The sequence below is a fragment of the Python bivittatus genome, unplaced genomic scaffold (genome assembly GCF_059951505.1).
Source record: "Python bivittatus isolate LINGU-HERP-01145 unplaced genomic scaffold, Pbiv_v1 ctg000310_np1212, whole genome shotgun sequence".
NCBI classification, from domain to species: domain Eukaryota; kingdom Metazoa; phylum Chordata; class Lepidosauria; order Squamata; family Pythonidae; genus Python; species Python bivittatus.
In genome coordinates this window covers 1,293,251-1,317,940 of record NW_028277054.1, presented here as the reverse complement: position 1 = coordinate 1,317,940, position 24,690 = coordinate 1,293,251, and the positions used below count along the sequence as shown (strand labels likewise).

The following is a 24,690-nucleotide window of genomic DNA, read 5'->3' as shown; positions in this document are numbered from 1 at the left end:
CGCTGGCCGGGAAGGGGTGGCGGCGCGGAGGCCCTTCGGGGCCCGACGGCCGGGTTCAGGCCGGAACCGAGGCCCCCCAGGAGGGGCCGAGCGGGCCCCCGGTCGCCCGCTTCGTCCTACGCTCCGACGCGCTCGGCCTCCCCGGGACGGTCCGACGCGACGGCCCCCTCGCTCTCGCCCGGTTACTGTCGGGGGCCCGGGCTGAATCCTCGAGGGGCGCAAATAAACGCCCGCGCAGCCTGCCGCGGGGAGCCGGGAGGGCCTTGGCCGGGGCTGGGCCGGGCCCCCAGCAGCGCTGCCCGGGCCGGACGAGCGGGCGGGGGGGGGGCGAGGGGAATCGCGGTCGCGACGCCGCTGGAGGGCGCCCGCTGGAAAAGGCGGGCGCGCCGGGCGGCGCTAGGACCCGGCGGGCTCCCCGGCGATCCGCTGCAGTGAGTCGTCCGGGCGTGGTAGATCCCGCAGCGGCCCCGCCGGAGATCCGCCGCCCAAGTGGCCCCGAGCAGCCTTCAGGCGCCACGGTAAGCGCGGGCGGCGGGGGGGCGATCCCGGGGGCTGGGTGGGCCGCGCGGCTCCGCTCCCTGCGCGGGATCCCGCTTGCTGCGGGATCCCCTCGCCGGCCCGGAGGAGGGGATCCGCTTCCTGCCCGGGCCCCTCGGGCCTGGCCTCCCGCGCTGCCCTGCCGGGCCAGCTCCCGAGCGCCCCGCTGCCCGGGCTCAGCCGCCGGATCGCTTCCCCTCCGCTCTGCGCCGGCTGCGCCCGCGCCGTCTTCCCGGCGAGGCCTCCTCCCCCGACGGGGCCCTTTCAGGCGCTTGGCTGCTCCGGCCGCGCTGCAGTGCGGGGCCTCCCGCGACCCTCCTCCCGGTCCCTCTTGCTCGCCCTTCCCTGCTCTTCGGGTCTCCTGGCCCCCTTCCGCTCCGCCGTCGATCTCTCGCCCCTTCTTTGGGGGCGCGGAGGGCGGCCTGGGCCTCCCGGGGAGGTTCGGCTTCGGTTCCCGTCGGGCCCAGCCGGGGGAGCTGAGGGGCGCCTGGCTCGGGGCGCCGGCCGAGGTCCCTGTTGAAAGGCGGCCCCCTGCTCCTTCCTGCTCCCCTTCTGACCCTGCCGCTCCTCGCTTGTGCGGACTCCCCGGCTCCCATCAGCCACTGGGATGGGAGTGATGGGAGCTGCGGTTCAACAGCGTCCGAGGGACGACCGCGCTCCCTGCTTACGTCCACAGCGCGATCCCGGGTGCGCTGAAGCGGAGGGAAGGCGCTGTGGGCGCGGGCAGCCCCGCGGAGGGCGAAGGGGGTGTCCCGGTTGGGGCGCCCGCAGGGGCCCCGGGGGTCCTCAGGGTGGGCTGCCACCCCCTGGGCGGAGCTCGTGCGCGGCTGCTCTGGGGTGGGGTTGCTTGGTGGTAGCGCGGCAGGAAGGGTGGTTACCTCTGGGGCTGCTCTGAGTGGTGGGACGCCGGGGAGACCGGCCCGCTGATCTCCAGGCAGGCCCTCCGCAAAGCCTGCTCTGGGTTCAAGGGTTTCGCTCCCTGCCCTGCGGGTGCCCTGCCAGCCCTGCCGAGAGAGGGTCCTCCGCGTGACGTCTCAGACCGCCGGGCTCCTGGGTTCATCAAGACCCAGGCGGTGTTGGGCTACGTGGTCTTTGAGTGCAGCAAAGGTCTGATTTGGGACGGGGTGGAAATGCAGCGGGGGGGGGTCTGCCTGTGGTGGGGACGATCCACTCCTTGCCTTAGCAGGCTCTGAAGCAGGCTGCCTGGGAAGCTCTCCTGGGGTTTGGTGGCTTGGGGTTGCTGCTCAGGGTCTTGGGTGATCCTAGCACGCTCAACCCCAAGAGAACCAACTCTGCTTTAGCCTGGTCTGTTGTGTGAACCAGGCCGTGGAGGCACTTCATGCTTCGATGCATCCTGCAAACCTAGGGAACTATGTTGACTGAGTAAACTATGAGTAAGCCTGGCATGCAAATCTAGCTGTATGTCATGCTTATTTGTTCAGTACCAGAAATGTATGGTTCTGTTCTTCTACCTGCTGCTTGAAAGCTCTTTCACTGTCCCCGCCCAGCTGGCGGCTGCTGCTTAGGGGGCTGGGCTGTCAGTGGTCAGCGAAAGGGGCTAGGAGGGGAGATGAGGCTCTGGGGGGAGTCCCGTTTCTTGGCAGAGAGGCTGGGTGAGTGGCGTCTGCCCTTCCCGTGGGAGGAGGAAGCTGGCTGGGGAATAAATCTGAAGGCCCCAGCTGCACTGGAACGGAAGGGGTCCTGGGGGCAATCGAGTCCACCCCCTGCCCAGTGCAAAATCCACGCTACAACATTAAGAGGAATCAGATGTGGACAAGTTCTTCTCTCTGCTAACGTGTTTCTTTTTTAATCAGCTCTACTTTGATTTTGGTCCATTTGATGCTGGCCAGCTGGTTTTGTGCCACATAACCTAAGTAGGAGGCCTGTCTTTTCCCCAAAGGAGTAGGCTTACTTGTAGCTAGTCTGAGCTACCGGCTCCTCGTCCTCCTTCCTACGGGGTTAAACACAGGTCGGAGGCAGACTTTGTGCAGGGCTGCCTTGAGGAAGAGGCGGATTCATTGTTGCAACCGAGTAATTTCTGTGTAGCATTAAAGGAGGTCCCCTGATGGGGCTTCCAGCTGTGCAGAATCCTAGAGCTGGGCCCACCGGGACTTCACCGGAGTCCAGCAGCACCTTTTCTGGTTAACCAGTTGCATATTAAAAGGCCTTGGTGAGCTGGAGTCACTTCCTCAGGTGCAAAGCCAGATTGCTAAACCAGAAGCAGGTCCCTGGTCAATTCGGGGTCCCAGAACAGCTCCTTCGACTTCTGAAATGGAGCGTCCTGGGAGCTTGGTCTGAACTCAGAAACTTTACCCACTGAACTCGCATATCTCAGAAGGGTTCAGGCTACCTGAAGAAGGCCTTAGCAATCACAATGGGTTTTTAACCCATTACAGAAGGTTGATGGATTGATTGATTGATTGCATAACCGCCCGGTCTCCCCCCTTAAACCCGACACCAGTTTAGACACTCCGTGCATCTGATGACCTGAGCTGCAGTTCATGAGAGCTGATGGTTGCCTCTTCGTAAAATGTCTTTCTCAGGAGAGGGACTGTTGGATTCCTTCCGATTTTCAGCGACCCGAGGCTCGCCGGATCTTTTCCTCCTGTAATAGTAACAGAGCGTATTAAAATAATTAATTAAATGGCAATTCAATGTCGCGTGGCAGATGTTCCTCTTCAATGTGTTATTGACTCCAGCAGCTCTGAGAGCTGTTGACTCATTTTTTCATCAGAAAGAAAAAGAATCTTTAGCCATGAATCATCAACACATTAAAGGTTTGGGAGATTTGAAAAGTCCCCTCTTTGTTACAAGGAGACACTGGACAGGTGTGGCTTTCCTGCTCCATTCCTTTGAGGGCTTTCTTTTTGGGTAAAATCTTATTGCAGTGTTTCTCAACCATGGCAGCTTTCAGACGTGTGGACTTCCACTCCCAGAATTCCCCAGCCAGCCTTGCTGGCTGGGGAATTCTGGGAGTGGAAGTCCACACGTCTGAAAGTTGCCAAGGTTGAGAAACACTGTCTTATTGCCTTCTGTTCCGAAAGCCTAGGAATCTCCTCTAAGAACATAATATGTTCTCTTCTTGTTTAAAATCATTGTCAAATTTGCTTTGTTTATTTTTTCCCTCTTTTTCCTTTTTTTTAAAACTGTATAATTTTTATTAAGTATTTTGAAACAAAGATAAAAACTAACAAGAACTAATAAAAAGGAAAGGAAAGAAAGGAAGGGAAAAACTACTTCCATGTAAGCATCATCAATGTGTCTGTCGGCTTTCCCCATTTGGTGCCCTTTCAGGTGTACCGGACTGTACCTCCCATCACTCCTAGATTCTGTTTTACTGTACGAAAGTATGGTACAGACAGTCCTCTACTTACAATCTTTCGAGTGACGAACTTTCACCAATACGAACAAACTTCCAACAATGAAGGTCCCCAAAGGAAGGTCTGGGAAATTTATGGTGCACTCGCGTACATACGCCCGGAAGTGTACGGTAGGCCATATACGTACACCTGGAAGTTTACAGCATGCATGCATACCTATGTGGTGTATTGTAAACTTCCGGGCATACGTATGTGACCTACCGTGATTGGACTTACGAACAAAATGGACAGAAAACAAAATAGCCTCTTGGAACGTAATCTGTTCGTAAGTAGAGGACTGTCTGTATTCGTGTTATAATTATCCCAACGGATGCTTCAATACATGACGCTTTCTGCTTCCCTCCCCCTGCACAAAATTTTTTGTTTCTTTAATAGCCATTCGCCTCCAAGGCTTGAGGTGAATGGCACCATTTTAAAACTTATGTTCAATTGGTCCTTTACAACCCCTTCTTCTTCTTTTTTTTTTTTTGCTCTGAACAGATCATCTTCATTCATCCCTTTTCTTAGCACCTTCTGAAGATGTTCCTTGTCAAAAACTTCCTCGGAGGTGGTGGAGGCGGCGGTGGTGGCGGCGGAGGAAATATCAATATTGGAAATGTGATTGGAGGATTTTTAGGCGGCGGTGGTGGGGGAGGGGGAGGGGGCGGCCAGGGAGGAGGAGGAGCCATGAAATTTCTGGGCGGAGTCATCAGTGCCATCAGGTGAGTATACTCTGTTTCCAATAGAGCAATATTATTATGTATGAAATTATATCAGTGTTTCTCAACGTTGGCCACTTTAAGATGAGTGGACTTCAACTCCCAGAATTCCCCAGCCAGCCCTGCTGGCTGAGGAATTCTGGGAGTTGAAGTCCACACATCTTGAAGCTGCCAAGGCTGAGAAACACTGCCTTAACCACTACATTACACCCATCCTCTCTTGTACTTTCTTCTTTGTTTCCATCATATTTTGAGATGTTTTAAAAATATGTTTTCAGGTCTGCTTTTTACCAATTGTTGGGTGACTCTCCTACGTTTGGCCGGGATTTTCGCTGGCTTCTATCGCAAGTTGTCCTGTAGTCACTAAAAGCGAGGGGGAGCACATACTGAAAAGTGTCTTGGATTCGTCCTTGGCACTGTCAGCTGGATCTCCGGAACTGGGAGAGAATTTTGCCAGTAATAACAGAACACTGTTGCTGGTCAGGGCAGCTGGCCTAGGATCAAGCCTTATCCTTGGAGATCTTTCTAAGGGAGGAGGTCCTAATGGTCATTCCTGGTATGTTTCATAATCCCCAGCCAATTGCTAGTTGGCTGATGGGAACTGTAGTCCCCAGGAGGGCCCCCAGACAGGGAATAATAATAATAATAATAATAATAATAATTATTATTATTATTATTATTATTCTGGGAGTTGAAGTCCACACATCTTAAAGTGGCCAACGTTGAGAAACACTGATTTATATGATATATTTATATGATATGAATATATTTATATGATATGATATGAAACACTAATTTATATGATACAGTATATTTATATGATATATTAGAATAATATTCTAATATAAGAATATTGGAAATGGCTGTTTTCCTGGTTGCCCTTGGTAAGCATGAAGTAATTTTCAGGCCACCAGGAAGTGAAACTTTCCAAACCCATTGTTGGCACTTTTCTTCCGATATGCTCCATAAGGGTGTGACAAGCAGAGAGACGTAGCTCAAGAAAAACTGTCATGGTCTAGTAACTTGCATTATCAGGCACTGCATTTCAGGTTCTGTGGGCCAAGAGGAACGTTTTTCCTTGCCCTTCACACGCCCAGCTCTGCGTATCTCACCGTGGGCGAGAGCTGACTTCTCCAACAGAATCATGCTGAGATGGGGAGGGGCGCGTCCTAGCCAGGTTCACACACAACCTGATTTCAGTAGCAGTGCCCAACCCTAGAAAAGGGGAAAGAATAATAAAATACTACTAATAAAAAGCCAGGCTTCTGAGCATGTGCAAAATGCTTTTTCCATAATTCTGAACTGCAGCATCCCCTTAGATTAATCTTTTGAGGGAAAGAAAGTAACGTGTGAGTCACCAGATTCCCCAGCCCTGTTCTTTGCCTTTGAAATTAGCTGTGGCATAAGAGTGGGTGAGGAATCCATTGGATGGGTTTGGGTACCCCTGCAGCTTTGCAACCCCTCGCCCACCATCTCAGTTGCTCCCCCTTTATTTTCACCCCCTCGGCTTTTCACTTCGGCGTCTTTCAGGAAACGGGGCTAGGAATGAAGCCGAGTGAATTGCGCAAGGTGCTTAATTTTTGCATCTCGGTCTGCTTGCATCCACCCTGGGCACTCCCGGTTAGGAGAAACTTCTGCTGGGATTTTATTGACAGTCAGACCGGTTTGTGAAGCACTCGGATGCCATCAAGCAGCCAGCAATGCTAAGTTGAAATTCGGGTCAGCACTGCCTGAAGGCTGAAATTCCCGCACTCGGTTCACGGGGATGAAGTGGGCTAAACCAGATTTGCATTGAAATAAGCAACCTGGGGCTGGGGTTCTGGAATTTCCCTCTGTTCTTGGTGCTCGAACAAGAGTGCAGAGTTGGATCCTGCACAACAGCAGAGAGGAATGCAGGGAGTTCCTTGCAGCAGAAGAAACTGCTGGGTAGGGCGCCATACTTCCTGGCTGCCTCTTCCTCCCACCTGTTCCCATGTAATAATTTCCTGTAATAACTCCTGCAGCGGGAAGCGGTTTGTGCCTGTCTACGATTGCCTGATCAGTTAGAGCAGTGTTTTTCAACCTCGGCAACTTGAAGAGGTGTGTCTTCAGCCCCAGATTCTTCATCTTCTTGGACTCTCCTCTTCCTCTTTTTTTAGTAATGTTTTTTAAATGTTGATGTTTTATGTATTTATGGTTTTAATGTTTTGTGTGAGTCGCCCAGAGTCCCCCATTGGGGGGAGATCGGCGGGGGAGGAATTTAATAAATAAATAAATAAATAAATAAAGAATGAATGAATGAATAAACTCCCAGAATTCCCCATGGCTGTCTGGGGAATTCTGGGAGTTGAAGTCCACACCTCTTAAAGTTGCCAAGGTTGAGAAACACTGAGTTAGAGAAACCTGTTTCTTCTTCCCTCCTTTTTATATTCTCTGTGTGTTCTATATTTATGTGTGTTTCTGTATGGTTATCTTTCACCCGGTAATTGAAAAGCAGCCCCATGGCTGGAAGATGGGGTGGGGGGAGCAAAACGGCTTTTCAAGCACCCATCAGTTGCTCCCTCCCAGCCTTTTCCATGGAACAGAACCGTGGGGACTGAGGGTTTCATCTTCTTTTCTGCCTCCCTGCACCAGGTCTTCCCCAGCATTTTCTGCTTCCCGGCTGGAGGGTTCTTGCAGAGACCATTTTCATTAACAGTTATTAACTCATTCACTTACGCCAAGTCCGGGGAGGCTGTCTGCAGCATTAACGCCAGCAGATCTTCGGCCTACTGGCACAAAGGCGGCCTACCAAGGGGAAGAGGGAGAAAGGCAGGGCTTATGCATTTGTGTTTTCTCACATCTGCCTTTTCCTGCGCTGCTGAATCAAATTTCCTACTAACCTTTTAGGTAAATAATCCCGCTGCAACATGATTGAGCAATAAGCTTTTTGTAGGGTTTTTTGGGGGGGGGCACTTCCTTTACCCTAAAACTCATTTCAGATTTTTAAAACTAATGTTGGTATGTGTACAATGGGGTATTTTTCCGTGGTATGGACATACGTGTTACTGCAGTGCTAAACATCTCATCCTGGATTTGGGTGGGCCGGGGGAGGAATAATACCGTGAGTGTAGGGCTGCAGAGATTTTTGGACTCATGCTCAGACAAACATTCCCTGAATAACCATGACCAACTGCTTTCTTTGGGTTCAAATTCTACTCCACAGGGTTATTGCAAGGATAAAAAAGAAAGGAGATGTTAGGAACAGACTCTGAGCGCCTTGGAGGGAAAGCACGGTCTGAATTATTAGTAGAACTGCACAGTGTGTCACGTGCAGGTGGAAAAAGTGTGCTTGGGCGGTGCAGCCATTCCATGAAACTTTTCATGCCAAGGATCCTGTGTAGAAGCTGTTGTGTGTGTGTGTGTAAAAGTCAAGGCCCGGTTGCTTTGTTTCTGGGGGTGCAAGAGTAGCTTGGAGTTCGGGTGAACGACTGTCCTTGATGAAAGGTAGGCTGGAGCTGTTCTGCGTAGCCTGCTTGTGTATGGATGTGTCGCAGCGGTGTAAAGCTTCTGAGAAAGGAGCCCTCTCTGAAATGTCTCTGTTCTCTTTCCATGCCTGCCTGCCTGCCTGCCAGTGAAGCAGCAGCCCAGTATAACCCAGAGCCTCCGGTAAGCCCTTTTGTCTCTTCCGGGAGGGTCGAGGGGATCTGCCTTCATTTGACTTGACTTTTTTGGGGGGGGGTGCCTTCAAGTCAGTGTTGTCTCCTGGCAACTGTCTGGACAAGCCCCTGCAGTCTTCTAGGCAAGGTTTTCAGAAGGGGTTTGCCATGGCCTTCTTCCTAGCTGAGAGAGGTTGGCTGGCCCACAGTCACCCAGCTGGCTTTGTGCCTAAGTGGGACTAGAACTCACAGCCTCCCAGTTTCTAGCCTGGGCCTTAGCCTCTACACCAAACTGGCTCTCAGTAATGATAATAAAGTCCCTGCAGTTTTCTTGGCAAGATTTCAGAAGTTGTTTGCCCTGGCTTCCTCCTTCCTAGGGCTGAGAGAGAGGGACTGGCCCAAGGTCACCCACCTGATTTTGTGCCTAAGGCAGGACTAGAACTCACGGCCTCTCAGTTTCTAGCCTGGTGCCTTAGCCTGGACACCAACCTGGCTCTTCTTTTTAGTTGGCTTTATTCATGACAGAATAAATTTCTGCTGCTTTCATTCATGACAGAATTTTAGCCAGTGCTTCAGAAGTCCCACCAGACATGTTTTTGAACCTCGTCCGGTCCAGGGGGTTATTTCCTTTCCTCTTTCTGTCCCCTCCCTGTTTGAAGAGGACCACTGGCTCGGGTTGCAATCTAGCTGTCTCTGACCATAACGTTTGGGGCTACCTTTCCATTAGTTTCAAGGCTGGGAGCCTCCGAGTACTGCCAGCCCCGAAGTTCCTTGCCTTTGACCACCTGGCTGGGGCTGATGGAAAGGGAAGTCCAGATCTCAAGAGGGCACCTGTTTACCACATTTTAGATCGCGTAAATTACCTCCCCCCCTGCATGGTGTTCTCTGGAAAGGTTCTGCCACAGATCTCACCATCCCTCAGCCCAGGAGGGCCCTGGGTCGTCATCCTCAACAGGCGGTGTCCCAGCCTCATTGAGCCTTCTCCCCTCTTAAAACCTGACACGTCTTCTGCAGAATAGGTTTCCCTGCAGTATGCCTAATGATGGTTCCCTTTGGCTATAAAGATGTATGTGGACGCAACTACAGACACACCCAGAAACTAATTAAGATCAGTATTATAAGTCCCTTGAGGGCTATTATGGTCAGGCTTTCAGACCTGCTGGAATATTTGGGGACTTAGTTGGGAATGTGGAGATATTCCACTTCTAGAGATTCAGACATTGAAAGGGTTACAAGAGAGTTAGTTGATCTGCCTATCCCAGTGTTTCTCAACCGTGGCAACTTGAAGATGGGTGGACTTCATCTCCCAGAATTCTGGGAGATGAAGTCCACCCATCTTCAAGTTGCCAAGGTTGAGAAGCACTGGAATAGACAGATGAGGATGGAAATGAGTAATGCTTCCTGGAAATGAAAAGCTGGGGGACCCAATCAGGAAGTTGAGTCTCCCCTGTCAGGTGGGGACAGCATCCCCTTGTTCTTTCTCTCTTGGGGGGTTGTGTTTTCTCCAAAGCCAGCTACCTGCAGGCAAAGGAAAGGTTTCCCCCTCCTTGCCAACAGCTCCCAGGCTGAATCTCAAGAACTAGGACAGTGAACTCTGGTTGGTGAAGCCGGTTGCCCTCGAGAGTCTTCTTCTGTTTTATGGGCTGAGATTCTGGAGGTGTGAGCTCATTCTGGGGTCTGGGTGAGAGCCCCTTGTTAAGTGCTGCACTGAACCAGAAAGCTAAGACACAGAGAGAGGGACTCCCCCCCCCATTTAAAAAGACATAACCAAAAGTCAAGGAAGGAAACCAGCTGCCCAGAGCAGAGCCTCTCCAGCAACCACATGCAGAGAAGCACCAGATGAACAATCAGGGAAGAAAAATCTATTTTATTCAAGAAACTCTCAAGGAAGAACCCCCCACTCCCCAACCAAGACTGGCAGGGCAAGCTACTGTATTAAAACAGCCAGAGAACTTCACTCCCCCAGGCACTGATGGTATTACCTAGCTTGGCAATGAAATGTCTGCAGGAAAACACTCAAGCTCAGAGATCACCAAGGAGCCAGCCTGACCATTATAGCTTATTTGGGACTCCCTGTGCTCTTCTTTAACGGGGCCTCTCCCACCCTTTCTTCTGCTCTCTCCCAGCCACCTCGCAGCCACTTTTCCACCATTGAAGCCAACGAGAGTGAGGAAGTGCGGCAGTTCCGAAGGCTCTTCACGCAGCTGGCCGGGGATGTGAGTGGGGGGGGTGATGGTTTTTCCCCCTCGCGGTTGGCCATTCTGAAACACAAAGGCCCAGTCTAACGATGCTGTGAGAAACAGAGCTTGAGTTAGATTGAGAAGATGCACCAGAGGTTCTACGTGATCGCAAGGCTTCAACCCCTTGTGGTCTTACCTAAGAGTAAAGAGCTGTCTCTTTCTTTTGCAGAACAGGGCCTGAGACCCAGGACTAAATGCCCCCCCCCCAAAGCTTTGCCTGCAAATACTAGACCCCGCTAGGTTGCCATCACGTTTATGATTTGATTTGATTTGATTTGATTTGATTTGATTTGATTTGATTTGATTTGATTTGATTTGATTTGATTTGATTTGAATGGCTGCCCACCTCAAATACCTGACTCTGGCAGCTCATAATGTTAAAAGAGGTAAATGCGTATACAAATGCTAAATAAATAAATAAAGATCACAGCAGCTGGGAGAAATCACACACACCCAAAAAAAAATTAATGTGGCCCAAGCAGAAAAGTGTTAAATATATGGGGAATAATCATATCATCGATTGCATTAAATGGGAATGGAAATTAAACCCACCTTCTTCCATTCGTAATATTTGATGGGTATAGGTCTCCTTGGGGATGGAAGAGCCCAAGGACAGGGCTGTCCTGTGGCCTTTCCCCAGAAGTTTGGACCCTTCTTGGCTTTGAACAAACTTGAGGAGGCTCTTAAGATTTGAACGGAATTGAACTGGATCGAATTGGGACCTCCAGAGCGACCTCAGGGTTTACTGGTCCTTAAGAGATCTCCAGGGAGCTTTTCCCCATGGAATATGCTCCTGGGCATTGATCGGAACCCGTTTTAGTGCCTTTCCCTTGCCAGTTTGAGAGGGTGGACACAATAGTGCCCCCCAAATGTGCCCACGTGAAGCCGGAGATGTGTTCGCTCACAATGCGAGGGTTGTCCGGATGTTCAGACAAGTATAATTCATCCCACCTTTAAGAAACTCAGCCAAGTCACCCTGATGGCTTTTATATATAAAAACTATCTCCTGGCAGACATAGTTACCAAAGTAATAGAAATTGTTGCAAAATTCTGCTATTTGCCAATAAGGATGGGTTGGAATGTTGTGCTGTATCGTCGTTACAGGTGGGATCCGTGTTTCTCAACCTTGGCAGCTTGAAGATGGGTGGACTTCAACTCCCAGAATTCCCCAGCCAGCATGGCTGGCTGGGGAATTCTGGGAGTTGAAGTCCACCCATCTTCAAGCTGCCAAGGTTGAGAAACACTGGGTGGGATGATTTGTTTGAAGGGTTACGATTTAATTACAATGTTTTATTTAGTGTTTTGGTTAGTGTAGCTTTGATTGTATTCAGGTCCAAGAGGGTAATGAAGCACTTTATTCTATCCAATTTCTTACTGCAAACCAACAAAAATCCTCTGTGAATTGCAGTCTCATGAAATTATACAAAAATGCCCCCACATTTATTTTAATTTAATCGTTTATTTTAATATTTTAATAAAATATCGAGGGAAGGGTACTTCTCTTGAAAGGATTGTTGCGAGCCACCTAGAGTCGTCATATGAGATAAGCGGCCGAATGAGTTCTATAAATAAATAAATAAATAAATAAATAAATAAATAAATAGTTAATATCAATCAACATTAATAATGATAATTGATAATTATGTTTGATAATATTAAAATATTAATCATTTGTTTTTAAGATTGTTCACTGCCCAGAGTCACTTGCTGAGATGGGTGGCCACGCAAATTGAACAAAGAAATGATCGAATCAGAATAAGAAATAACCAATCACATTTAAGACCATAGAATGTTGTAATTTAAAAATCACGAACCTCAGGCTAAAGATTGCAGCCAATTAATAAATAGCAATGTTTGTAATTCGAAAGCTCACCTAAAGAACTCTGTTTTCAGAAATTTCCAAAAAGCTAATAAAGTGGGATTTATTTAAGTTAGTTTTTTCTCTTCTTGGAGGCACCTGCTTGGAATCATAGTGGATCTCTTAATGATGTCTTTTTGGTAGGCTGCTCAGCACATAACTCTGATCCTTGGCTCCAAAAATCCCCCTTGCCCTCCTGACCAGGGCGTTCTGGGGAAGGGGTCAAAAAAGGCAAGATGGTGACTTTGATCACATTTTTTGCCCCTCCCCCTCAGGCACCCCTGCTCCTGACTGGGTGCCCCCTAAGCTGGTCTCCTCTTTTTGTAGGACATGGAAGTAAGTGCCACCGAGCTGATGAACATCCTGAACAAAGTGGTGACCAGACGTAAGTGGAAAACCCCTGTCCTGGGGGTCCCCAGGGAGTCAGGGCTGAGGATGTTTTTGCCTCCTGCTCCCCAGATTCTACATCGGGAAGTTTCAGTTCTCTGGTCAGACGGGCAGGAGGCACGGCAGTGTGCCCCGGGCACTGATGGTAGCCTGTGTTGTGAAACTGCCCCTACGTCAGTTTTCCATCCTGCCCTGGCACTCCAGATGTGCTGGAACGCCACTCTCTGCGTGCCCGGTCTGCCGGGCTTCCAGCTGGGAGCTCTTGAACCTGTCTGCAGATGGAAGGACCAGGAAGAGCTGCTGCAGCAAAGACCAACAATCCGAAAATCTTGGAGGAGGAGGATCACAGCTTCTTCCCTCGGTCACAGCCGATCCTCCTCCTTCCCCAGAGTGCTGGACTGTTGAGAGAAGGCTTGCAAGTCTCACCCCCTTTTGCCTCTTTTCCAGATCCAGACTTGAAGACAGATGGGTTTGGGATTGACACCTGTCGTTCCATGGTGGCTGTGATGGATGTACCCTTTTGCAGGGGGTCCAGGGGGGGCGGCGGGGGAGGCTCTTCTTAAAGGGGCTGGGATGGCGGGCTGGGAAGACAGCAGTCTCTCTTCTTCCCTTCTGACTTCCTTCTCTGACTGTTCTTCCTTTCTGTTGCTGTGTTTCCCGCAAAAGTCTAATGTGGGGCGGTCCCTCTGCAGGGGTGAGCCGTGGCCAAGCTGATGAGACCACTCTTTGCCCTTGCAAGGAGGTTGCTTTTCAGATGCTGCTTCTGGTTCCCTTCTGGAACCCAGCGGTCAACCGTCGTCTCCTTTCTGCTCCCCCCGCCCCGCAGCCCTTCATTTTCTGGAGTTCTGAGTCTCTGCTGGTCTCTGACTCAGCCTTCCCCAGCCTGGTGCACCCACTCATGTTGGGTTTACGGCCGGCACGGCCAGGACACGGGGAGAGTCCTTGTATCTGGAGAACATTTTCCCGGTCCAGAACGGGGGTTGAGGTTGTCCTGGTTTCTCTCTGTTGTTGGTTTTCCTTGACGATGCTCCCTCCAGAGCGACACCACTGGCAAGCTGGGGTTTGAGGAGTTTAAATATCTCTGGAACAACATCAAGAAGTGGCAGGTAGCAAACTGGCTTCCCTCTCTTAGGGGGCAGCTGGGGTCTTGCCCCCTGGGTCTGGCTGGGCAGGGACACCTTTCCCCTCCCCGGCCTGAAGCTGACCTGCCCCCCTCCTATTCTCAGTGCATCTACAAGCAATACGATGCAGACCGATCTGGCACCATCGGAAGCGGAGAACTCCCAGGAGCTTTTGAGGCTGCAGGTGAGCTGCGAGAGCAGAAAAAGGTGCCAGTTCTTCCAGCCCGCAGGTGCCAGAATCCTAAGGCACCTGTTCTGAATCTTAAAACGAAAAACAAAAAAAACCCCAGCTATTTCTTGGGTGGGTTTTGATTTTTTAATGGGTGAATTGCCCCAAAACCACAAAGACCAAAACATCAAGACCACATAAAGGGGTTACTGGAAGGGAAGGGAAGGGTGGGGGATTGGGGATGGGGTGGCAGGAATTACATGGCCAGTGGTTTACCACCTCTGGACGAAGGAGAAGATAAGATGGGGCCATAGCCCCCTTGCACTGGGGCAGATTTAGAAACCTCCAGAGCCGTATCTGAACAATTCTGTCTGGAAGCAGGTCAGCCCCCTCCTCCCCTGCAGTGGGTGTCCTCCTTTTCGCTGCCTCTCCCTCTGTTTCCTCTGGTTGCCTCCCTCCCTTGCTCCTGCTTGTGGTCGTGAGATGTTTCAGACATTGCAAAGGGGGGGGGATATAGACGCATTTTTTTGTAAAGGCTTCCATTCATGGGGAGGAAGACGGCTTGCCCTCCCCTCTCCCGCAGCGATCCTCCCACCCAGAGCTGCTCCCGTGTGGCCAGTGGCCTTTCCAAAGGTTGCTGCTGTGCTAGGTGCAGTGGGTGATGGGGAGAAGCAGTGTTCCCCCACCACCCACCCACCCAAAGGCCACATCCAGCTTGTATTGGAGTATTGTATTGAACCGGAGATTCCTAGTCCCTGAGCCGACCACCTGAGTGTGTTATGGTGACCAGGAGAAGAGAGAACTTTGGGAATCATGTGGACAAATGCAAGCTCCCCAGCCTCTTTAAGATAAGGGTGGAGGGGCGTGGAAGCGTGCCACTGCGCACGAGCTCCTTGTTAACAGAGCTGTTGAAATGCTTCCAATTTCAGCCTGTTCTGCCCCCTTCTTTCCACCCTCTTCCGTTTCCTCCACAGGCTTTCAGCTCAACGAACAGTTGTACAGCATGATTGTCCGCAGGTATTCTGACGAGAATGGGAACATGGATTTTGACAACTTCATCAGCTGCCTCGTGCGCCTGGATGCCATGTTCCGTAAGTGGCTGGGGCAAGGGCGCCCTTCCTGAGGTCCCTGCCCTGGGGATATGTGCCCATTGGCATCCCGGAGGCACCCCTTCTTCTGTTCCTCCGGGTGGCAGAAGGGGATGCCCGCTTTGGGGCAGCTGGTGCAGCTTCTCCCTGACTTCAGTCTTGGCATCCCGTCCCGCAGGCAGCCAGCGCCCCCGTAGACCCACTCAGCCAACGTGCGCCTGTCAGAGGGGCTGGACTTCAGCTCCTTAACCTCCATCAAGGCTGGTCTTCAGGGGTTGGCAGGGGATTATGGAAGTTAGAGCGCCACGCCTCTGAAAGGTGCCAGAGGATCAGCCTGGCATCTGCTGCTCTGCCTGATTCATCCCCGAATCTTCTTTTCTTTTAGGTGCCTTCAAATCTTTGGACAGAGATGGCAGCGGGCAAATCCGTGTGACTCTGAAGGAGGTGAGAAAATGCTCTGGCTCTCGCTTGGTTCAGGCTGCGGTGCGAGGCGCGAAAGCAAGACGGTCTGGCTGGGAGTTTTCAGCAAGGGTTGAAACGGGCGAGGAGGTGTCAGTTGCAGCGTTAAAGGGAAGGGCTCCGGGAAGCAGGATCGTGCCCCCCAAAGCTCCCTTTTCTTCCTTTGCACAGCCTAGATGGTGGCTTTTCTTCTTTTCAAAATGTGCTGGGCGGGTATCTGCTGAGAAGCATCCTTGCTTCAGCTGAATCGGGCTGTCATTCTGCAGGGTGCGTGCAGAATAAAGAGGCAGAGTGATGTAGTAGTGATGGTGTCCGACTGGAATGGGAGTCCCGGGTTCAAGCCCACCTTTAGTCATGGACGTTCTCTGGATGGCTTTGGGTCGGTTCAGCGGGGTGTTGCAGGGTGCGGTTGAAAAATGTCAAGATGGCAGCCACAAAAGTGCAATTGAAGCTCTGCCTGCTTCGCACCATCATGGCTGCCATCTTAACTTTTTGACTATACCCTGCGAACGTCCCTGGGCCAGTTGTTATCACTGAGTTCAGCCTACCTGGAAGGGTTGTTGTTGGGGAGAAAATAGATGAAGTTATTGAGTGCCTATAGTTGGAGGAGAGAGGATATAAACTAAACCAGTGTTTTTCAAACTTGGCCACTTAAGATGGGTGGACTACAACTCCCAGAATTCCCCATCCAGCATGGGGGCTGGCTGGAGAATTCTGGGAGTTGAAGTCCAACCATCTTAAAGTGGCCAAGTTTGAAAAACACTGAACTAAACAAATGAACTTATAGTTGGGCATTTCAGATGAATGGAAAATGGATTTCCCCCTTCATTAAAATGTGCAGATCTTTAAAATTTGCACTGGGTACGCTGGGGTGGGAATGGTAAATCCAGGGGTAAACTTTGCTAAATTGGGTCTTGGGGAGCAACTTATAGCCCCCAATTTTACAAAAATAAAATCATGATTCGATCTGGAGGAGAAGCAGCAGCCTGGCCAGTAAGGAACGTGGGAAGGTGTGATGCAGGAGAGGAGGTGAACAGGAGCAGGGATCAGACCAACTGCGAGAGGTGCAGGCAAGCTTCCATGAAACGGAGGGATACAAAGAGGAAAGAAGGGACAGGGAGGGGTGAAACGTAAGGACTAGAAGCTTGGGGAGGATCTGGAGAGTGAGATGTGTGGTTTTTTTGCAGTGGCTGCAGCTCACCATGTACTCCTAAGAGCCCCCAGCCCATCAGCAAGACCACCCTTTCCGCTACATCTCCGAGCCTGTTCTGGAATGATGCAGAGTTTGGCATTACCCTTGATTGGCAGACCTGCCTTCAGCCTGGGAAAGTTTAAGGAGTCCTCTTCTGCAGCTCTGCTTCCTCCCCTGAAGCCAGACAAAGAACCCTCCTGTTTTCACTCTTGTTTTGTGTTGCAATTTTTAATCACCCTTGTAAAGCCAACTGCTGATCGTTTCCATTAGCTCTTCGCTTGCTAATGCTGCTGCCTCTTAGGGCACCGAGGGGTGTCGCTCGGAAGAAATGCTTCTTTCCCTTTCCAAACCGGCTTAGTTTTTAATGTTGCCATGCAGATTTGCTGGGTTTTTTTTTTTTTTTTGCAAATCTCATTCTGGAAGAATCGTGTGAGTTGGATGGGAGAGCTGCTTCTGAAGCACCAGTTCCTTGTGAAACCAGGTCACTTTGGGGGGGGGGGATGTTCTGTGCTGTTTTTTTGTAAATTGGGGCCACTAGCGCTCTCTTTATGGACACTGTGACCTGGCGACTGACCATCCGGACTTTCAGCTGCCTTTGTAACTCCCATCAGTTTTCCCAGGTGAGCCAAACCTGTTGCAATAGACATAGGATGAGATCAGCTGGATTATCATTGGCTACCTCCCCCCTCCCCCCCAAGGGAATGGTTTCCCCAATTTAAAATCCCCCTAGCACTCCGCATGGATGTGATTTAAAAAGCAATAGTTGAACAGCTAGGGAAACGCCACCCAGCTACTTAAATGATACGACATGTACAGCAGCTTGTTTTTTCTCAAGATCCAGAGGCTGCTGATACAGTCCTGGCCCAGGATGACTCCTTGAAGTTTGCTTTATATTATCTGAAAAAGCATCTTTATTGCACATTGTATATCTGCACCACCACACAGATTTCCAAACGATGCACTCCTGTCGCATGCCATCTCTATGCATGCATTTTGAAGGTCTAAAGTATACGAAGAGAGCTCAGAATAACAACACTGGCAAGTATTTCTAGAATTGGTGTCCTTTAAAATGTGGGTGATCAGCCCTATCAAATTTGGTTCCGTTTTCCTCTTCCACAGGCTAGACAATGAAGTTTGGACATTGTGGGGCTATAAGCCCTGATTTCTTCCCTTTTTTGAAGGGCTCAGAATGGAACCAGAATAATATTAGGGGCTATTTATGCTTCTAAAAGCTGCAAGAACTTCCCAAAATGTTTTGGGTCCAGCTTCTCAAAAGCCAATCTATGGCTTGATTGTAATGAATTATTTTTTTCCCTCTGCCTAAAATCAGGAAGGGTGAGGAGGCCTTAACTTTAAAAATGGGACTTTGGTAAATAGGTCACTTTTGAAATGCTTTGCTGGCTCAGAGAACCTGCTGACAAAGTAAAAATAGAATATTGCGATAAATAAGACCTTTCTGGTTATTTGAAGGCCAATCTGCAAGTGGGGGTGATTTTCTCTCTCAGGGACCCTGGACAGATCTTTTCCCATGTCTTCCAAAAAGCCTCCAGGGTTAGAGGCTGCCTCCAAGCCCACCGCTCAGTTTTCTAATAGCTCATTAGCAACAGGAGTAAACGTTGCATAATAAGAATCAGCTTGCCTCTCGTGTTTGCTCAGCGCCTTCTCCGGCAAAGGGAGGAATTCAGTCTATTTTAATGCCGGCGTGATCCACCTTACGCGGTTGCATTCCCCTGCACCCACTGGGGCTCTTTTCTGGACCAGACTCTCTAGCAGGCCCTTCACGTGCCCAGGATGCCAAAGCCCATCACGGCTAGCCTCCTGTCACTCTTTGCAGCGTTCACAATCTTTCAGCTGGCTCTCCTGCAGAAAAATGGTCTCTCTTGCCATGCTGTTCTGTCTAAGGTACCACTGATTGGGTTCACACGTCCCATTAAACCAGTGTTTCTTAACCTTGGGAACTTTAAGATGGGTGGACTTCAACTCCCAGAGTTCCCCAGCCAGCCATGCTGGCTGGGGAACTCTGGGAATTGAAGTCCACCCATCTTAAAAGTTCCCAAGTTTGAGAAACACTGATTTAAACAAATGAGGGGTTTTATTCTGGACACTAAGATACTTATGCTAATAAAGTAGAGTGTTCTAATAATATATACATGTGAAATTATTATTTTCAAAGCCAGTTTGTACAGAAAAGCACAAAATATACAAGAAATCGATGACACTGGCTCTGGGCTGCCGTCAGCATCTCCCGTCGCATCTGATCAGGAAGGGTTAGTTTAGTCTGAAGAATTCTGGATCTTTGGGGATAAAACCCCAGCGCTGTTGCCACAGATGGTGGCACCTGTTCGATTTGGCTGACTCTGGACAAGCTAAGCAGGAGCGGAATTTGTTAGTCCTGGAATGGGAGACCACCAGGGGATCCCAGCTGTAAACTGGAGAAAGTCACGGCAAACTGTTTCTGTATCCTTGCAAATAATACCTTGTAGACCCCAGGAGTTGAGCTTCACTTGAAGGAGACCCTAACCCTGACTGGGTTACGGTATTTGCACAAAACGCCAACCTATCTGTGACTCAGTTAAGCGTGTCCAGAAATTCTGGCTTCTCGCTGCTGTTCCTCCAGGGCTCTGCGGGAGCCACAGCGACTGGGTTCACACGTAGCGCTAAGCCGAGATCAAAGTGCGTTTTGACTTGATGTGATGCGTGAAGCTTATTCCCAAGCATCATGTTCCTAAATTATTATTAATTAAATTTATATACTGCCCGGCTCCCAATGATGCTGGTCCATTTGCCCATCTTGGTTCAGAAAAACAATTGCACCCCTGTTTTCAAAGGAGGCCGGGGGTCGCAGAGAGATGTTCGGTCACGGCAGGAGGAGGAAGGGAGGACAGCGCTCTCTGGATTGGGTACCCTCCAGGCGCGTTAGACTACAGCTCTGCAGAGCGCCGTCAAAAAAGTCAAGATGGCAGCCGTGGTGGTGCATTGCCCATAAAAAATGGGTGGCCTTTCTATCCCGCTGTTGTGGCCCCATCTTGATTTTTTTGACCGCACCCTGCGTAGACCCCTGTCTCCTCCTGTCCCAGCCAGCGTGATGGGACGTGTCATCCAACACATTTGGAGGGCTGCCCTAATCTTGCTTTTTCAGAGCGCCGGGGGTGCGGTGCGTGTTTTCCAGGATGACTCCAGCCCTTGACTCTGGCGGCAGATGGATTGACTGGGGGTGGTGAGGAGAGATGAACGCACATTTGTCATCTCTTGGGCACTTCACGGTCCCTTTTGATGGATGTGCTGCCTCTTCCAGATGAGTCACGCGCCAAAGTCTGGACCAGCTTTGAGGTGGGAGAAGGTGGCTGCGACTGAGGGCAGTCCTTGGCTGGGGAAATGGGGGGGCGCTTTAAAATGACTTGGGACGGGTGCAGAAAGGGGCTTGGAAGGTGTCTGGAGGGCTTATGCAGACATGGGGCCATTAAGGGATGGCTGGCGTCCTCCCCAGTCTACCAGTACCCGCTTTGTGGCAGAAAAGGGGATGACTCTAAACCAGACCTTCCCATTCGGCCCCTTTCAAGTGTGCTGATTTTCACATTTCAAACGTGCTCTGCTGTCTCAGAGTTATGGGAATGGTTGTCCAGCCCCTCTGGAGGACACTGAGGCAAGGGAGGCTGCCTGGTGGGCGCATTTTCACGACTTCTGTGCCCTGCACCGCCTTTAGCAGGGATAACGAAGAACAGGCACACGCTGCCTGCCAGCCGTACCTCTCAAGGAGCTCCCTTGAAGGTTACTGACCGGTCTGCTGCCATGTCCAGACCTCCCAAACAGGCAAGCAAGTACAGAGAGCCGAAACCAGTAAGGAGACGGGGAATGTGGCCGGTGCTGAAGCCGCAAAGCTGCATTGGGTGATTTAGGAAAATTTAGAGCCAGTTTGGCCTGGTGGTGAAGGGACCAGGCCAGAAAGCAGGAGGCGGCGAGTTCTAGTCCTGCCTGAGGCACAAAAGTCAGCTGGGTGACTTTGGGCCAGTCGCTCTTCCTCAGCTCAAGTCAGGGTTGTTGCTGTGGGGAAAATAGGAGCATCAGCTATGTTTGCTACCTTGAGTTATTTATAAAAATAATAAAGGCGGGATAAAAAATACATTTTTAAAAAATTGTGAGTCACAATGCGAAGGGTGCCAAATGCTGCCCATTCTGCCCTCTGATGCTGCCTTTGGGACACATTTGGAATCAGCCTTGAGGCTCTAGTCTCTCCCACAACCTGCTGCCCTCCAGACAGTCTTGAACTACAGTTCCCATCCCGTTGGCCAGGGCTGATGGGAAGTGCAACCCGACACATTTAGAAGGCAGAGGTTGCAGAAAACGCCATCGCTTCAAAACTTCTCTCCTTCCAACAGCGCGGGACAGCTTTGGAGCCTGGTCCACCCATCAGTGCTGGGCTTCACAGAACCATAGGAGGTAGGGGTCGAAAGGGAACTTTGAGATCATCTAGTCCAGCCCCCTGCCCAATACAGGAATCCACAAATCCATCATCCCTGTCAGGTGGCCTTCCAGCCCTTGCTGAAACGCCTCCAGCAAAAGAGGGTCCACATCTCCCAAGGAAGCCTCTTCCGCTGTGGAACCATTGTTACCCTTAGGAAATACTTCCTGATGTCCAACCAAATCTACTTCCTTCTACGTTAGATCCCTGGTTTCCTCTCCTGTCTACTGGGTCAACTCTGAGCAATTCTGCCCTGTTTTCTCCCTGGCAGCCCTTGAGGTCCTTGAAGACAGCTGCCAGGTCTCCCTGCAGACTTCTCTAGGCCAAAAGCACCCAGTCCCTCCACTCCAGCTGTTCCTCGTGAGTTTTTCCTTCCGGGCCCCTTGTTATCTTGGTTGCTTCCTCCGTTCATGCCCCACTTTGTGAACATGGGTGCCCAGAACTGCCCCCCAGTTCTAGCTGAGGTTGGACAAGGCAGAACGATGACTTCTCTTGATCTTGATGCACCACCTTAAGCCTCAGGAGGGTTTGTTGACCTGGATGCAGCCGGTGATGACCACCCATAATCTCGGTGTAGCATCTTGTGTGAATCCAGCCCTACTGACTTTGGGCTTTAGAGCTTGGGAAGAGTTTTGCTGGTGCCCCTTCTTTTCACCAGCCCTCCTGCCAGGCCCAAGCACCTATTTTCAATGGCCTGAAAAGGGCAGGAGGCGGAAAAGTCCTGGGGTGGGTGGGAGGTCTTGGTTCCTAACTGGCAAAGCAGCCGGTGTGTTAATGACAAGGTCTGGATGTGCTGGAGAATCATGTTGTAAACAAGAGTGGTTACAACAGGGACATGTTTCCTCTTTGGTGGGATCGTTAATGGGAAGAGCAGCGTTGCTGTCTACAGATAAAGAGTTCTGTGGCAACCTGAGGGCTGTGGGTGGCTTGCTGTGACTCTGGCTGGTTTGGGTGAGGGTCTGTTCTGGACTGAGCTGGGGGGATATCGGTGCAATGCACTGGGAATACACAGAGCTGCCCAAATGCCCCCTTTCTACAAGATACAGATGCAAATATCCCAACTATCTTGGGATTTTCTTCAAAAAGCAAGTTTCTAGTCCTCTTGGCCACATGTCGGAAAGCGCACTTCAAGCTGGTTCCCTCTTGACATCCAAGAAGCAGAGATGCCATTCGGAAGTGCCGGGAGGCTTCAGTGCTTCTCCTGTGGCTCTGGCCGTTTTCACACCGAAGAAGAAAGAAGGCGCAGCAGATCAGGGGTCACTTTCCTTCCTGAGATATTTATAGGGTTCCGGCTACTCGCAGGGGGCATCTCTGCGTCAGGCGGATGCCCGTTCCCAGCAGCGGACTTGCTGAGAGAGTTCCTGGATCCAAGCCCCCGCACATCCATTTCGGAGGAGGAAAAGCCAATGCCAAGGGGTCTACTGAAAGAGGGAGGTGGGGAGGTGCCGTAAAATCGTTTCTGGAACGCGGAAGTCAAACTCCACAAGGAGCGGATCGAAGGCTAAGCGCTGCTGCTCCCGTTTGTTCAGTTCCCGGTCTCCCGCTCGTCTTTCTTCCCTCCGGGATCTTGCCTCGTGGTCACGAAGGAAGCCTTTTTATCTGCAACGGTTCCAGGGAGCTCGGCGTATAAACGGAGCTAGCAAAATAAGGCAACGTCCCGGAGAGTCCTTCACCTTGAATATACTTTTATGCGGAGTGGGTCCTTCCCCCCGCCCCACCCCTGCCATGCTGTCTGGAAAAGGGCCTATGGGCCTTCTCCTCTCGGAGTCCTTCGCTCTTCACTAGCCCATTCCTGGAATAGATTTTGTCAGTGTCCAGACAACGGGACGCTGCAAACTCAGGGTTAACCATCCAGGTTTGAGCGAACTAAACCACTTGTCTGGGTTCACATCAAGCCCTCAACCAGCCAACGGGGTCTCAGCATAAGGCGTTGTGCAAAGGCAGCCTTTCTGAAAGCAACCCAAACCCGCATTGGGGACCCACTTTTCAGGTGAGCCTGTTGGGCCAGTGATCAGTGATGTCCCCCAAGGATGAGGTCTTGCTGGCTGGGGATAATGGGGGCATGAGATCTGTAGCTGGAGACGTTCAGGGGGGTTCTTAGACTGTTGCTTTTCGACTGTTGCAACTGTGAAGGTGTTGAGACACCCTGTTAAAAGCTCAGGTCCCACATCTCGCAAGCCTTCTGGTTAAGGGATCTAACAAATCTGGTTTGGTTCCTGAGATCTATGGAGAACTTGATGACTCTGCCGAGTGGCATTTTTGAATGGATCAATTATCCAATTTTTGCACATGTGGACCTTCAGCTAAGGCCAGAAGCAGCCTACAATCTGTTGAGGTCAGTGTTTCTCAGCCTTGGCCACTTTAAGATGAGTGGACCTCAACTCCCAGAATTCCCCAGCCAGCCATGCTGGCTGGGGAATTCTGGGAGTTGAAGTCCACACATCTTAAAGTTGCTGAGGTTGACAAACACCAGTTTAGGTGATCCAGGAGAGGTCATTCACCGTGGGCAGCCTTGTCCTCCAACAGAGGGGCATAGCCAAGCAATTTGGGAGGCAACAGCTGGAAGGGTGCCCCACTGCCTCTCCGTAATCTGCCACCCGGGGCCATTGCCTCAGTCTCCCCAGTGGTAGGGCTGGTCCTACCAAGCCCATCCACTCCTTAATGTGAAGAAACTGAATTAATGGCTTCTGCTCCTTCTCCTTCATTCTCTAGCGATATGGCGCAGTTTGGATGGAGGCCAGCTGGGACCCCTGAGGGTGTGTTTGGGGACTCGGGTGTGTGTGTCATGCACAGAGTTACCCCCAGACCTGCAAGTTCAAGATGACAGATCCAATGCATTTCACAGAAAAATGCACGAGGAAGGCTCGGTGACTGGAAAGTTAGTAAACCTTTGGAATTACATCTGGGGTGGTTGGAAGAATGTGATGAAACTTCCAAAGATATTTAAAAGGGGATTGTCCAGCTAGAATGAAATGACCACAAAACACGGGCATGGTTTTCCTCAACCTGATGCCCTTCAGGCACATTGAACTCTGTTGGAATTCCCAGACAACATGAAAAATAGTAAATTTTCTCCTATATCCTGCTGTTCGTTCTCTCTCTCTCTCTCTGGGTGTGTGTACATGTGTGTGTGTGTGTGTGTGTGTGTGTTCCACCCTGTTTGAGAACCACCTGTGGGAATGAAATATTCTCCAGGGAATCTGTTCTTGAAACCGATGATGAAAATGGGCTCCAGGTGATAGATCACGGAGTGTGTGCTTGAGATGAAAGGACGAGGCGAACGAAGTTTCTCTTCCATCAGCCACAGAGCCGCATCTTTTGCTGTTTTTTCACCACCAACGCCTCCAGGCTTCAGTGATGGGGTTTGCCTGCAAGCGTGCCAGCTGTCTCGGTGTCTCTGACACCCACTCTGTTTTCAAAGAGCTCAGGAGAAACAGGAATAAAAGTTGCATAACAAGGATCAGCCTGGATTTTCATCTGTTTTG

General features: G+C 50.7%; 1 protein-coding gene across 1 annotated transcript; it reads left to right on the top strand.

The window, feature by feature from the left end:
* The first annotated feature begins 368 nt into the window (after positions 1-368).
* Positions 369-17,791, top strand: CAPNS1 (calpain small subunit 1). The gene is made up of 11 exons (XM_088139737.1): positions 369-518; positions 4,398-4,618; positions 8,209-8,242; positions 10,359-10,448; positions 12,658-12,715; positions 13,165-13,229; positions 13,755-13,823; positions 13,944-14,022; positions 14,982-15,098; positions 15,481-15,539; positions 16,742-17,791. Exons 2-11 carry the CDS (start codon positions 4,437-4,439, stop codon positions 16,766-16,768), a joined length of 780 nt encoding a protein of 259 aa, XP_087995863.1. The 5' UTR covers positions 369-518; positions 4,398-4,436; the 3' UTR covers positions 16,769-17,791.
* Positions 17,792-24,690: the final 6,899 nt, after the last annotated feature.

Excerpts from the sequence above, each read along its gene's own strand:
- CAPNS1 (XM_088139737.1), top strand. The coding sequence starts at position 4,437 with ATGTTCCTTGTCAAAAACTTCCTCGGAGGTGGTGGAGGCGGCGGTGGT. Across the intron at positions 4,619-8,208 it reads GGAGTCATCAGTGCCATCAG|TGAAGCAGCAGCCCAGTATA; the intron begins GTGAGTATACTC and ends CCTGCCTGCCAG. Across the intron at positions 15,099-15,480 it reads GCGCCTGGATGCCATGTTCC|GTGCCTTCAAATCTTTGGAC; the intron begins GTAAGTGGCTGG and ends CTTTTCTTTTAG.